The following is a 14,345-nucleotide window of genomic DNA, read 5'->3' as shown; positions in this document are numbered from 1 at the left end:
GTTAAGAATTACTGATTGCATATGTAGAATGGTATGATTTCTAAAAAAAAAAAAAAAATGGACAGCACAATACTACCTAATCATAATGTAATTATGTTAAAACACTGAATGAAGCTGCATCTGAGCTATAGTTTTTTTTTCTTATATATTTTTGAATTTTTTATTTTTATTTTTTCTCTGTATTATCATTTTATTTCTTTTTCTGTTGTCTTGCTATTTTTTTCTAGATCGATGCATATGTACTAAGAAATGATGATCATACATCTATGTGATGATATTAAGAATTACTGATTGCATATGTAGAATGGAATGATTTCTAAATGTTGTGTTAGTTAATTTTTTTTAATTAATAAAAAAAAACTAAAAAAAAAGTTTCAAGGAAAAATTTTAGAAATAATATTTAGAAATTGTATTCTTTTTTCTGTAGTAAATGACCAGTACTGTATTTAGAACTAGTCCCAAGGGAATCATCTGTCTACTTCTGAGGGAAACTTCTATCCTAATGCTTCAACTAGTCTGGCTTGACCCAAACACATCAGGTTTCGTAGAGGTTCCATCTTGTGTGGTTAACAGAGGAGACAGACTTAAAAAAATTTTTTTTTCTTTTGTAAGGAGCAAGGGAGACACAGAACATGGGACAGGTAAGTATAATTTCACTGTGAGTTTCCTTTTTCCTGGTTTCTAACATGAGAGCAGCATAAAAAGCTGTGCATCCTTCAGCACCTCAAAGAATAACATGAGATTGGAGACATAAGCCTTCTAGAAGCGTTGGTCTAGGCACCAGGCCAACTGGATTATGGCTTTGGCCCTGACTCTGTGATCTTAGGCAAGTCATATCCCCTCTGCTTCCTATAAAAAGTTGAACTAGTAAATCTTCTAAATAGTTTAAAAGTGAAGTTTTCAGTGGGGGCAATCTGACTCTAGCTGCCCCCTTCCTCAGAACTCAGTCTCGAGCCCCAGGAAAGGCGGCCCATTTGCCTTTCCTGAATACAACCTCAGCTGCCCTGGGCTTTGCTCTCCTTCATTCTGATAATGCCTACTCAGACAACTGTAACTCTCCCTGCGTCTTATATCACCAGGTGCAGCCTGGAGCTGGCACTGAAAATGTACAGGCTGCTCTATAGTTCTCACTGAGTCAGTGCCCAGGAGAGTCAAGCCCAGACTTGTTTTGTCTTCTCTGCTTCCAGCAGCAGGCTCTACATGGGGCACTGCTACAACTTTCTGCCTTATTCCAACCCAAGAGATAATCATTTTCCCAGTAGGCTTTCTGCTCCACAGGCACCTTTTCAGATTTCCCAGACTTCAGGGTTTTTATTTTTCTTTTTGTCTTTATCAATTTATGTCAAGTCACTCCCTCTCTCTTTTTGGTAGGATTCAGACGGGAACCTCTGTGGGGAGATGCTTTGTGAACAGCAGCACGCAGCTGCTGGTTCCTTGTACTTCACACTAACCAAACTGAGACTTTCACTCCCACTTTCCATCTATAGTTAAAAAAAGAAAACATTCTCCTATGTTCCATTCTCACAAATATTTATTTGAAATGCAAATGTTAGATCTGAAAATTCAGTTCAGGGATCATATCCTTTCAGAACATCTCCAGGACACAGTGAGGGCTCTGTTCTCAAAGATCCCTGTGTAGCCCAGCTGAATGAAGCCAAGCCACATCTAAAACCCAGGCTTATGCCAATTATGTGGATAATTAACTCAGAAGACTGAAAAAGGAACAGGGTGTTTCTTCCATTTGAATTGAGGAATTCAGGTTGGCTAGAATCTGAGCACTAGAAGAGAGCCAGCTGTTCTATTCCAATTCTGTCATCCACAGGCATAAAAACACAGGCCTATAGAAGGGAAAGGGCCCAAGGTCACATGAGAAGTACCCAAGCAGGGCTTGAACCTAGATCTCTAGTGCTCACTGAATTTTAAGATTCTGTCTTTATTTAATATTTGCTAGCCAGTTGTATTTCTAAAATCCTGGACACAGAAGGTGTCCTGAGTGACTATTTCGTTTGACCCCCTGCTTTCTGAGCTTCTGGAAGGCTTACTGGTGGAGAAGTTCCCCCTTATGTCCTACTGTAATTCTTACTTTCAAACCAGGACAAGATAACAGTTGCCAGGGGGAAACAAAACAAAACAAACAAAACTGAGTTTTCCTGCTTTAAAGTGGAGCATCTGACTGAGGATTGTCATCCAATAGTCAGATTCTTTAAATTAGTACTGTTAAGTTTTAAGTCTAATAATTTCAAATCTTCTGAGTGGTTCATTAAAGTTCCAAATGAGTATTATTACTTTCAGATTACAAATCAGCTCTGCAATGAGAAAGTGAAACTATATTACCTTAGCTGTTCTAAATGTTCATAGCAGTCTTACGCACAAGAGGCAAAAGGCAGAAAGAATCCAAGTATCCACTGACGGATATATGGATAAATAAAATGTGGCATACCCATACAGTGGAATATTATCAGCCATAAAAAGAAATGAAGTTCTTTTATATCCTAAATATTGATGAATTTTTAAAATTTATTTATTAATTAAAAAATTAAGAAACCAAATAAAACATCAACATATATAATCAGTAATTCATAATATCAATATATTGATGAATCTTGAAAACATTATGCTGAGTGAAGTAAACCAGACACCAAAGGTTAAATAATGTATGATTCTAACCACATGAAACATGTAAAAGAAGCAAATTCACAGAGACAAAAAGTAATTTAGAGGTTACTAAGAGCTGGAGGGAGGGAGGATGGGGAGTTATTGCTTAATAGGTACAGAGTTTCTGTTATGGGTGATGAAAAAGTATTTTTTTGTTTTTAAGTTGTGTAATTATAAATGTAATTAATGCCACTGAACTGTAGACTTAAAAACAGTTAAAATGGCAAATTTTATGTTATATATGTATCACAATAAAAAATTAATTTTGAAAAAAGGAAAAAGGTATTCAAGCATCATAAAACAGACAAGACAGGAAAATATAAAACAATGACATCCCTTTATTCATTAGTAATTAACATAAAGGCAAAATAAAAATTATAAATTAAAAAAAAGAAAGATAACATATAGCCATAAGTGGCAAAAGCCAGGTCTCAAAGTCAGGTCTGCCTGCCTTTTCTGTACTACAAATTAGTCTATTTCCTTGCTTCTGGGCTTCAGGTTTGCCATACCATGTTAAGAACTTTATTGCCTGTGACTGTGTGATTGTGAAAACCTTGTGTCTGATGCTCCTTCTACCTACCACTGCTCTGAACAACTACCCAGATGCCTCCTCCAATAACCTCCTTACAGAGACGACACCTACTCCTACACAATCATATATTTACCGTCCATCATTTATGTTTGGGATTTAATTTTAATTTTTTTCTAGTTTAGTAAACCGGATTAGAATATAGAAATTTGGGGATCATGAAATTGTAATTCCTACATCAGACGGATTGGGGAACTGCTTAGTACATGTGTGAGGATAGCCTATTCTAAAGCCAAACATTTTGACAAAATGGGAAGACTTCAGAAATTAATGTGTCAATAACTTTGCCTTTCTCATGCTGCACAGCTGGAATTCCAAATGAAGTTATAGTGAACTCAGTTCAAATATACAAAACCGAGGCAATATGAATCAAGACTACACTGACCCAGTGATTGCACTTCAAGGAATATTATGTGTAGCCATTACAAATTAGGCTTTCAAGAAATGTTTACTAAAATAATACCATGAATATTGGAATATTTCTATGTTTATATCAATCTATATATATAATCCTTATGTTCAATAATGTATATGCATGTATAATGTACATATGTACACAATTACTTTATATACATGAACATATATATATGTACATGAATAGAGAGAGACACATACACAGTAATTGTACCAATTAACAGTGATTATATTTAGGTGATATAATTATGGGTATTTTAATTTTCTTCTCTATAGTTTTATGTCTCTCCAGTTTCTTGCAATAAGTATGTATTGATTTTATAATCAGGAAAAAGACCTAAAATGTTCTTTAAAGAAAAACCCTATACATACCCATGAAGTTTAGGAAGCATTTATGTTGTAAAATTCAAACAAAAAAATCTGTGGTTACCAAATGAAACCGCTAGGTGCCACTACTGCTTTACAGAAAGGAGACTAGATAGATATTTCACTTACTCTTGGGTAAATAATAAAGTCGCCTTAGAAGGCATAACATTTTCAATAATTAAATCTCATATTCCAAAAGATCAATTAGACGAGATGTGAAACTACAGCTCCTGCCAATTCTTACATAGGAATTGACGGGGTTGGGATTGGGAATGGAAAACACATTGTATCAAGGAACAGAATCTGAAACACTCTACTAATAATAGAATTTTTCCTTCTTTAAAAAAAATTATTGTGGTAGCATATATTAACATAAAATTTGCCACTTTACTTTTAAGTGTGCACTTCAGGGGCATTAATTACATCCACAATGTTGTGCAACCATCACCATCACCTATTATCAAATAATTTTAATGCTACCTATTTAACATTGTTTCTGGGAAAAACTTTATTCCTTATTCCAATTCTGAATGGTAGGGATGCATGCCTCTAGCCTAGCTCTACTATTTTTAACTGTTATGGTTCTTGAGTTTTTTAAGTTTATCTATAAAATAAAGATTGATAGGATCACTACATCAATAGTGTTAGACAACTTATTACTTCTCTCTGCAGGAATAAGAAGTTCCTAGCTTCCTTGGATGCTGAGATCACATCTAAATAAGAGGGAATCTCTGCCTGGGTGGTAAAAAGGATACTACACTTGGTATCTCAGGATGTGGGTCTAATTCAGGGTCTGCCACACTTACAAGGAGTGAACTATAACAAGTCATTTCATCCACTGGACCCTCAAATTTCTCATCTTTGAAGTAAGAGAACCCTTTGGTCCCCTCAAGCCAAGAATACTATGGCTCTATAAAGCCTGCACCACAGAAGGTAGCATCCTATTTTTGCATAATATAGTTTTCTGACTCAACATTTCACAGGTATTAAAGTTGACAAATCGTTGTAACACCCATGGGTACTATATCCAATCATTTAGCACTAATGATCTTCTATAATGTACCATGTGTTAAACTCTGAGGATATGAAAATGAAGATGATAATATTTTTTTCTTCAAAGAGTTTGCGTCAAAATACAGAAACAGGTATAGAAATTATAATGTTAAAGGGCAAGGGAATAGGCTGTGCTATATTGGAGCTGTTGCAACCCATGATGAAGTACACACCTGACCTTCAATATGATGTCGGTCAGTAAATTTCACAGAATTCAGAAAAACCCTGAGGAACTTTTTGGGTCATCCTTCTGTAACTATATTGATTTTTTTCTCAGGGAGACCTGAGCAAGGTGTTCTCTGAAGTACAAACTTCTGGGTTATATAACCTCCATGAAAATGAGAAGTAAAGCCTGTAACAAGCAGAAAGACAGATCATTGTTTGTACCAGACCAGAACAATGGCATTTAGCTGTGGCATTTAGCCTAGATAGCCACACCTGATTTCAGTCCCATCATCTTTCTAAATTCCCTTTCCTCCTAATGATTTTCCTTTCCTCTTGTCTGAAAAATGATATGCTCAGATTTTCTAAATCTTTCTCAACTGGGTCAGCAGCTTTAAATCCCCATTGCTTCTGAGCTCTTACCAATGAGACTCTCAAACCAGGGCATTTTGAGCTGGAGAAAAAAAAATGAAAGAAAAAATGTCAGCCTCTGCCACCCTGGCAGTTTCAAAGGCTACCAAATCCCCATCTGCTTACCAGACTCTCGGTAGTAAGCTCTGGCAAATCCTGGATGGTACAGCAAGGGTAATCCAGAACGGAGATGCTGCAAAATACAGAGATAAGGTATTTAGGTAAATGTCAACAGGAGGAAACAGTTGTGTCAGCTAATGGTGGGAGTTATTTCTCTCTAGCAGGCCCGATTACTTAAATTGCTTAGTGACCTCAGCAGAAAATGAGCATTCCGGTGTTGGGTGGCTCCAGCTCATCTCCTCTACTGACAATCATGAGAGAAATCAACGAAAGCTCATTCAGGCTGACCCCTATGGGACAGATGCAAAAGTCACAGCAGAAAGAACAGAGCTGTCTTACTATTTAGCTCTCCTTCTTTTTCCCCTCCTCCCTTCTTTAAAGGAATAGGTATACTGTGTGCATTTGTATTTCTGCATGGAAGTGCATACTTGTGTGTATGCAAATCTGATTGTGTTCTCAGAGATGCTGCCCAAACCCATTGCGCTACATATCATTCTGAGGACATGAGGATGAAGCAAAGTCCCCTCCTGTATCTCTCATACGCTCTTTCTGAAAGTCAGGAGCTCTGGGAATGATCCCAGAAGCCACTCATGAAGGGAAACCTGAGACAGAAGGGCAGCTCCCTGCAGCACGGTCAATCTAGCAGCCCACAAGAATGGTAAAAGAACCTGCCCCCAAAACAAACAGTGGGTAACTGCAAGGGAGCTGGAAGCTTTGTGGTGAACCCAGACAAACAGGCACGAGTCAGGAGTGGAAATAATGCATGACATGATGACAGGGATGTGACCATTCAACAAATGATAGTTCTCTTTCTTTCCTTTTCCCCCTTCTTCATTGGTACAACATTGAGTTTGGACTAGCTAATTTGTAATGCCTTTAACAACATTTCATGAGGTTTTAAACATTAAACTATTGGAACCAATACAATGGGAAATGAACGAAGGATGCTGGCCAAGCAAGGGCTATGGAGAGGAGTATGGGGAGGAAAGGGGGTTCTTAGACCTGTCTCTATATTTTGAGTCAAAACTATTTAAGCAAAAGGGAGTAAATTCTTTGGCTAGGAATGTTCACCTTTGTCCAAGAAACCTAGACAGGAATAACCTTGGAGGAACCAGGGTTGGAGAGAAGAGGGGTCATCTTGGCAGAGGGTAGTAGATCCACTTAGAATGTTGCTTGTCATCTTGATTCACTCTCCTGACCAGTTCTGTACTGCCCCTTTAGGATGAAAACTCTTGGTGGGCTCATACACTTATCTACCCACCTCCCACTGACAAGACCCCAAAGCCAAGTAGGTGTTGAGCATCAGGAAATGGGGATAGGAAATCAAAGATCGATTAGGTCCAATCCTTTAATGAATTAAATTCTAGTCTAAGAGGGCATAAAATAAATTTAAAAATATCCAGGATATCCAGGTTGTAAGAGCCATGATGAAACTGCAGTGGGTGCCCCAAGTTCTCAGGGATCATTTGAAAGTAAAAACAGATGGTGCTTAATAGGAACATCTAATCTAATCCAGACCAACCTTAGCAAAAAGTGTAGTCTGTCACTACCACTCTTCCAACTCTAAATGAAACCTCATGGGCACCCATTAAATAGTCTACCCATTCTTTTCAGGGTGCAGTGGGTACATTGTTCCTTTACTCCACCCCAGCTAATGATGATTTATCCAGGGGAGGACCTCTAACCCTGAGAGTCAATTCAATCTCTGAGGATGGCAGCATCATGACGTGTTCTGTGGAGCAGACAATATTATTTGTCATCAAGAGAGGAAACTGGAGCAGAAGTACAGAGGCTTGGTGTGCACAGATGGTGGCGGAGGGCTACAGACCAATTCTAAGACCCAGATTGCATCCTCTTCCTTGATTTCTCAAGATGACAAATCTGTTGCCTTTTAACAATCTTCTCATTTTTAAAAGCCAGGTCTAGGTGGTTTTCTTTACTTATAACTAAATGGGCCGACTGAAACACACAGGTGCCCACACGCAGCTGTGGCCCTCATCCTGTTCAACTTACACTGTGATTTTCCCTGATAATCCAACTAGCATGTCTTAAGTGCCATTTATAAGGGGTCTAGTGCACAGGTTTTTAAGTATTTAGGAGAAAATCCATACTCTGATGCTTCTTCCCCAAACAAGAAAAGTGTGTAAAGTATTGTCAACATGTTTTTATCTTAACAATGCTTATAAAAGTCCCATGAAATAGAGTAAATATCACAATTCCCACTTTAAAGATGAAAACACTGTGGTTCAGAGAAATGAAATGTCTTATTTAGATTACATAACTAGCAAATGGCAGATCCAGGTCAGGAATCCAGGTCTCATTACTTCAGGTTTAGTGTTGTGTGTTGATTTTTTTTTTTTTTTTAACTAAATAGGCTTCCTCTCCAAGGTAGAATTTCAGGCAGGTACTGACAGACAGGTAAGACAAAATTTTCTAGTCCCTCTGCAGTCATTTCAAGTATGAGACTAGGCCTTTTCTACTTTGGGAACTTTGCCTCTGGTAAAACAATTCTGGTAAACTCTACCAATTAAACATGCTTCCATTTCCCCTGGAAGTAGCAAACTGAAAAAACAGGGTTTACTCTGCTATACCCCAACTTCAACTACCTCTTTTCTGGAAGACTGGAAGCCAATTTGTATTCACTGAGAAGCCTGTGTTCTGATCCTATTTCTACTGCCTTCTTACCTTGAGCAATTCCATGAATCTATCTGAATTTGTTTCCTATTTAGTAAAATGAGAACAAAACTTGTTATAATACTTCTTTCTTAGCACTGCTGAGAAGATTAAATGAAATAATAGATGTGAAAATACTTTATTTTTTTAAACTACAAATTGATATACCTCAGTAAAGATCTATTATTTATCTTCAGTTACAAATTTTGTATAACATGCTATAATTTTGTAATTGCCTCAACTTATGATTTGTACTAAGATCAGGGCTGGTCAGACAGGCTGTTTCACAAGAAATATCTCCTGGCTTGTTCTGCCAAGGGCTGCAACATCATCATTGCAGCTTCATTTCTTTTAATCATGGCACTTCTCAGATTTCAAAACTCCTAAAATACAAGTATCTCTGAAAAGAGGCCAAACTATATACCCCGCCAGGTAATAGTTTGAGGAGATTAAATTTAATAGTAATAATTCTAAGATAGGAGGGGCTGAGGACATCAGGAAAACCCAAAAGCTCAGAGAAGATAAACTTTTCTCAACCACCTCAGAATAGCCTTTTAAACTGAACCCACCCAGAGTCCGTACCTGTTTTTGGCAGTGATGTAGGACAAGATATTTTGATTGAAGAACTTCAGGATCAGGGGAATGCAGTTGGCAAACACCAAATGTTGTGATACATATTCAAACTGAATTAAAAAAAAAAAGAGCTGAATGTTACTTAGGGAAGAGAGAAGATATATGTGAAAAAAGAAAGGCAAGTATGAGTCTGTGGTGTTTCCTAAGAATATCTACTGTCCATTTGTGTTTCCTGCCTGGGCAGTGGGGAGAATCATCTTTAGCCAGCTTATCCTACAGGGAAGGGGAATATCTGCAGTGTGTGTATGTTGCAAGTTCCTAAACAAAGGGATAAAATATAAGCAGAAAGAATTGCTATTAGAATTGTTCTTAAGCTCAAAGAGGATAGGAAGGCTCTCTGAGGGAGTTGTCTTCCATACTGAATCTCTGGTTTATAATGTTTCAACTGTGATTGATAAGCAGGGACACATGCAGCTGACTCCTAGCAACAGCTGGCATCACTCACGCAGGGTGGGACAGTGCACAGTAACCAAATGAACCACTGGAATGTGGGCTCCAACTCGAGTCCATCTCATTCTCCACATTATTTCCAGAAACTAGAATATCAGTAACTGCTTGGTGAATAAATGAATGAAGAGCCCTTCAGCCAACAGAGACTGCATTGAAAATAAGTCCAAGATGTCTTTGATAGGGTAAATACCAGAACATGGGGGCTCCACTTTACTCTCTTGAATCCAGATGGGCTTGTGCTCAGGAAAACTTAATAGGGCAGGTGGCAGTGTCAAGGGGCTGTCACCTTGGATTTTACCCATGATACTTAACCAAAATATCAGACACAGTTGTCTCGAGACATAGAAGCCAGAATGGTGGGACAGTATAGAAATTGGGTAGAATAAGCAGAGAATTGTGGTGATCATCAAGTAGTAGCTATAGCAGCAAACCACTGGGTGTATAGTTGAGGTGGGGAGTCAACTTTTGTCACAACTACTTCTCTCTTCTACTCAATATTTTCTTCCTGGAAGGTGACTCAAGTTATTTTCCAAAACCCCAGCTGAAGTAGCCAATACATACAAATCCACTACCAAGTGCTTCAAAACCTTCTTCACTTTCAGACGTGCCTGTGGCCTTGTTAGGATTTGTCAACATTGATACACACTCACGAAGCCTATCAAGCTACCCACCTGTCTGACTATCTATCCATAAACTATCCACAGGGAGAAGTAGACAAAAACACAATCCACAGTTCTCTGTTCTTTCCCAGCCCTGCTGCTGCTTAGCAAACACTGGCAGAAGTGTGAGCACTCAGGACATCCTAATACTCTCAAAGATGTCTTTGAATATACTAAAGTTGAAAAATACCCTGGTTGTATAATCAAACCTGCCACAGACACTGACCCTGCAAGGGCCTCCCAGCACGCTAAAGATATCCTCTTCCACCAGTAAGGTTGATTTTGACTTCTTAGGAGAAAAACAGGGCAGAACCTCTGTGTGGAAATGAGAAGCTTCCCTCTCCTTACCTTGCTTTCACCACAGACAGGAAGCGTCCATTCAACTGCCTCCATCTTTTCCCTATATCTTGGCAATGGACACAGGACCAAGTCCAAACTCTTTAGCATGGCAAACAATGCCTTCATGGGAAAGCAGTTACCTTAATCTTTTCTTAGCCTCAGTTTTCTCATCTATAAAATAGGGATAAAACAAGACCTACCTCATAGGGTTGTGAGAATTAAATGAGAGCCCCTACAAGTTTAATGGGGTACCTGGCACATGAGAGGTATTCAATTATTTGTGAGCTGTCATATGTTTTATGATCTATTCTCTGCTGTCCCCTTCTACTTCCTGTATCACTGAGCCATCCCCACCCCAGGCAAAACACGAACAACATTTAATTTAACTGTAATTGTTTCTCAAAGTACTATGCTCACTCCCCTCTTGACTTTTACACGCTAACATTTTTTTTTCTGCTTAAAGTGTCTCCCTTCCATGCCAATCCCCATATAACTGACTAATATTTTTCTTTAGGACCCAAGTTAGGTGTCACCTCTTCTCCCTCCCAGTTTTGAATTAGATGTTTCCATAGCACCTAATGCTTACCTGTCTCAGAGATCCTATCCCTCTGTAATCGGCTATTCACACAACTGTATCCTTTACAAAACTTGAAGGCCCTAAAGAGCCAGAACTGTGTCTTATTCAGATTTTTTTTCTCATTATTCAGATTTATATCTCAAATATATAGAAAAATGCTTCACACAGACAGAGCTCAAAATGCTTCCCTTACCCCCACCTCCCCCCCTTTTATGTCTGTGAAATGTTTAAATCCTATCTTCCATTGCTTCAAAGCTGGTTAGACATATTCTCAAGTAGCTAGAGATGCCTAGTGCTCCCCCTTATCCACAACCCTGGGAAAATGTAAAAAGGACACAGACATCTGCACCTTACTAGGACAGTTTCCCACATCTTACTCCGTACCTCCACCCCAAGCTCTTTTAACAGTAGCTGGATTCCCTAAGAAAGGACAAAGAAAAGATGTTTAGCTTGATTACAAGGACCCCTGCATTCTTTGATGACAGGCCCTGGAGGACACCTGCGACCTATGAAAAAGCACTTCTGGCTGCTTACCTGGTAGATATGGTTCAGTTTGAAGTGTTTGAGAAGCAGCAGGAGCAGGGCAGAAATACTCTTCACGATGATCTCTTTGTGCCTGTTCACATCGATGCCCAGCTTCATACTCTGGAGAACAGTGATGCTATAATGGGGAGAGAAGAGTGAGGTCAGAGGGGGGGCTCAGGGCACCTACAAGAGCCCAGGTTTTTGTGTCAGACCCCAATATACACAAGAGAGTCAGGAACTTGGGAAACCGAAACTTCCGTGGTAGGGAAACCTCTAGAGTTTTCACTTATGAACCAGTCTGGAGAAAGACTCCTCTTCTATCTTTGTTTCTCTCTCCTTTGGCAAGCTTATCCCTTGGTATTATCCACTTCACATATGTGAGCAGCCAGTCACTGGCTCTGATGTCACCTCTAGACCATTAGTTCCAAGTTAAACAGAGGGTATCAGAGAGCCCTGCGGTAGAAAGGGGCTATGGATGGGGAAGGGGATCTCTTTGGGGAAAACCCTTGTTAAGTGTTAACAAGATAGAATGGGTACTTGAAAGACCCTGAAGACAAGAGAGCTAGCATTCAGCAGCTGCCCCAGTTGAAGCACTCACGGCATCTCCTCAGGTAGGACATCTGCCAGGATATTGATAGAGTCTGTCTTAGCCTTGGAAGTAGGAGCTGCAGCCAGTAGAATCTTAAGCAGAGCAATCTGGAAAGTAGCAAATGAGAAAATTCATCCCTGTCCATCCCATTCAGCAAGGAGGTTATTCTTCCACATCTCAACAGTACTATGAAGAGCATTTTTAAGCCTTTTTCTAAGTCCTCCCCTTAATAACCAGAAAGACAGATAGGTGCCCAGGCCTGAGAGGCCTGCCTGTGAGGCTGAAGAGGAGCTGGAAGTAAGCCCACAGGTTGTTCTGCTTCAAAACTGCTTCTTCCAAGGGGGAGGATAGAAGGAGCAGGGTGGTGGTGGTGGTGGGGCAACATCTAGAAATAAGGTGGGAGGTATAAGCAAGCTCTCCACAGTCAACTTTTCTCACTTTTTTACTTGTTCTAATCCTGTCTATCAGCATCCTCACCACTCCAACCTGTGACTAAGACATGACAGAACATCGCAAGTCAGAGAGGGCCTAAGGAACTTACAACTTAACTAGGAAATGGGCCTCTAATGCATCTATTTGGATCCAACCTTATTCTCTACACATCCCAAAAAAGACTTGGGAGAACAGCCCTTTGGAGGAGCCCCAAGGAAAGCTCAGAAAAACTCGAATATATCAGCTTTGCCAAAGAGATGAAGGCTCTAAGGAGATGAGTTCAAATGACAGAGAGCTCAGCTTGAAATGACTCTCAGTTGTCTGTTTCTCACAGCAGAGAAGGGCAGCTCTGGTCCAGCCATCTCCTTACCATGTACTGGGGGAGGCTATACAGCATGCCCTGGTAGAGGATTTCACATGGTGTCTCTGGTACCACCTCTTCCCCCTATGGCAAGAAATACACTGTTTGCCCAGGCCATTTTCCAGTTGACCAAACCCTACAATGTTTTGTTTTTTTTCCCCTGCCCTCCTTCTTGATATGAAGGCTGAACCACCTAAGCTTCCATTAAAAGCCAATTTTCCAACAGGATCAAAGGGGTTGATCTGCATAGCTAGTTCTTCCAGTCCTGACAATCTATGATTCTGGTTTTCCCATTATCTGGAATCAATTCAGTATTCTTTCCATGTCATATGCTGCATGAGGAATCAGCACGCCCGCCCTTGAGTTGGCTCAACACACTGCTTTGTTGGACACACACAGAATGACCACCCTATATACATATTGGCTCAATTTAGGCTGTAGGTAAGCCTGCGACACTGGAACAGAAAACCCACAGAAGCACTTCCCATGGTGTCAAGCTGAGGCTGTCCAAGAATTCTGGAATGCTCTGTAAGCCATGAAAGAGAGATAGGCGGTTTAAAAGAGAAGGTTAATAAGGGAATTGGGTAGTCTATGACCTAGGAAAGCAGGAAGGAGTATTTGCAGGTAAGGCTTTAGGTGGAAACTATTTTCTCCCCTATTAGTCCCTACAATAGCCCTTCCTCCTTTCTGACAGCTCCCTCATTGTCCTCAAAGACTACTTTTGTCCTTTTGATGACCCTAATTTAGCCTTTTATCAGAGTGGGGAAGCAAGGGCCTCGGGTGTTCAGGAGGCTGCTAGGTCACGGTCATCCTTGGCTAATGCAGTTGCTCCTCTCCCAAGGCTCTTCCATTACAGGCAACAGTCACCGTCATGAGATTCTGAGAGAGGGAGGAATAAATAGGCCCCTTCTGTCCCATACAACTCAGCTGCTGCTAAATGGACACAAGTCACAAAAGGGCATCTGGCAGAGCCTAGTAATCTTGCCATTACACTTTTCTTCCCTCTCCTTAACCCTTTGACAATGTTGCTGATGTGTCTCATACTTCATGACAAAAACTGTTTTTCTTCTGCTTCTACTGGTCCTTTTCTTAGAATGATGATGTTTCCCTTCATCTCAGCATATTCCAAAATACTATCCATTCTTCAAGACACAGTTAAGTCCTATTGCCTCCCTGAATGTCTAGCCACCTGATTCATAAAAAAAAAAAAAAAAAAGGAAAAATACAGAAGCAATCAGAAAGGTACATCTTCTCAACACTAAATCTACCAAAGATTCTCTGCCCACCTTCTTTTTTGTTTTTGTTCCTCTGCCCTCCTTCTTGATATGAAGGCTGAA

At 39.8% G+C, this 14,345-nt stretch overlaps 2 protein-coding genes across 9 annotated transcripts in view; one reads left to right on the top strand and one right to left on the bottom strand.

The window, feature by feature from the left end:
• The window catches only part of LOC143657073 (uncharacterized), a 73,871-nt gene extending 60,644 nt beyond the window's left edge, over positions 1-13,227 (top strand). For 2 of the 4 annotated variants that reach the window (XR_013162743.1, XR_013162766.1), the window contains 2 exons: positions 9,610-9,708; positions 12,684-13,227. The gene's annotated coding sequence lies outside the window, so the exon portion shown is untranslated. Of the gene's footprint in view, positions 1-9,609; positions 9,709-11,800; positions 12,238-12,683 lie in introns of those variants that run through there. The other 2 variants (XR_013162770.1, XR_013162759.1) reach the window with 2 other exon arrangements.
• STRIP2 (striatin interacting protein 2) overlaps positions 1-14,345 on the bottom strand; it is a 55,057-nt gene that overhangs the window by 22,844 nt on the left and 17,868 nt on the right. For 3 of the 5 annotated variants that reach the window (XM_077128700.1, XM_077128784.1, XM_077128841.1), the window contains exons 14-18: positions 13,018-13,092; positions 12,225-12,322; positions 11,636-11,762; positions 9,026-9,126; positions 5,777-5,843 (exon numbers count right to left, since the gene is read on the bottom strand). In XM_077128700.1, the coding sequence (XP_076984815.1) occupies positions 5,777-5,843; positions 9,026-9,126; positions 11,636-11,762; positions 12,225-12,322; positions 13,018-13,092 (468 nt within the window). Of the gene's footprint in view, positions 1-3,829; positions 5,430-5,662; positions 5,694-5,776; positions 5,844-9,025; positions 9,127-11,635; positions 11,763-12,224; positions 12,323-13,017; positions 13,093-14,345 lie in introns of those variants that run through there. The other 2 variants (XM_077128925.1, XR_013162735.1) reach the window with 2 other exon arrangements.

This window comes from Tamandua tetradactyla, chromosome 1 (genome assembly GCF_023851605.1).
Source record: "Tamandua tetradactyla isolate mTamTet1 chromosome 1, mTamTet1.pri, whole genome shotgun sequence".
NCBI lineage: Eukaryota > Metazoa > Chordata > Mammalia > Pilosa > Myrmecophagidae > Tamandua > Tamandua tetradactyla.
This window is presented reverse-complemented; position numbering and strand designations above follow the sequence as displayed.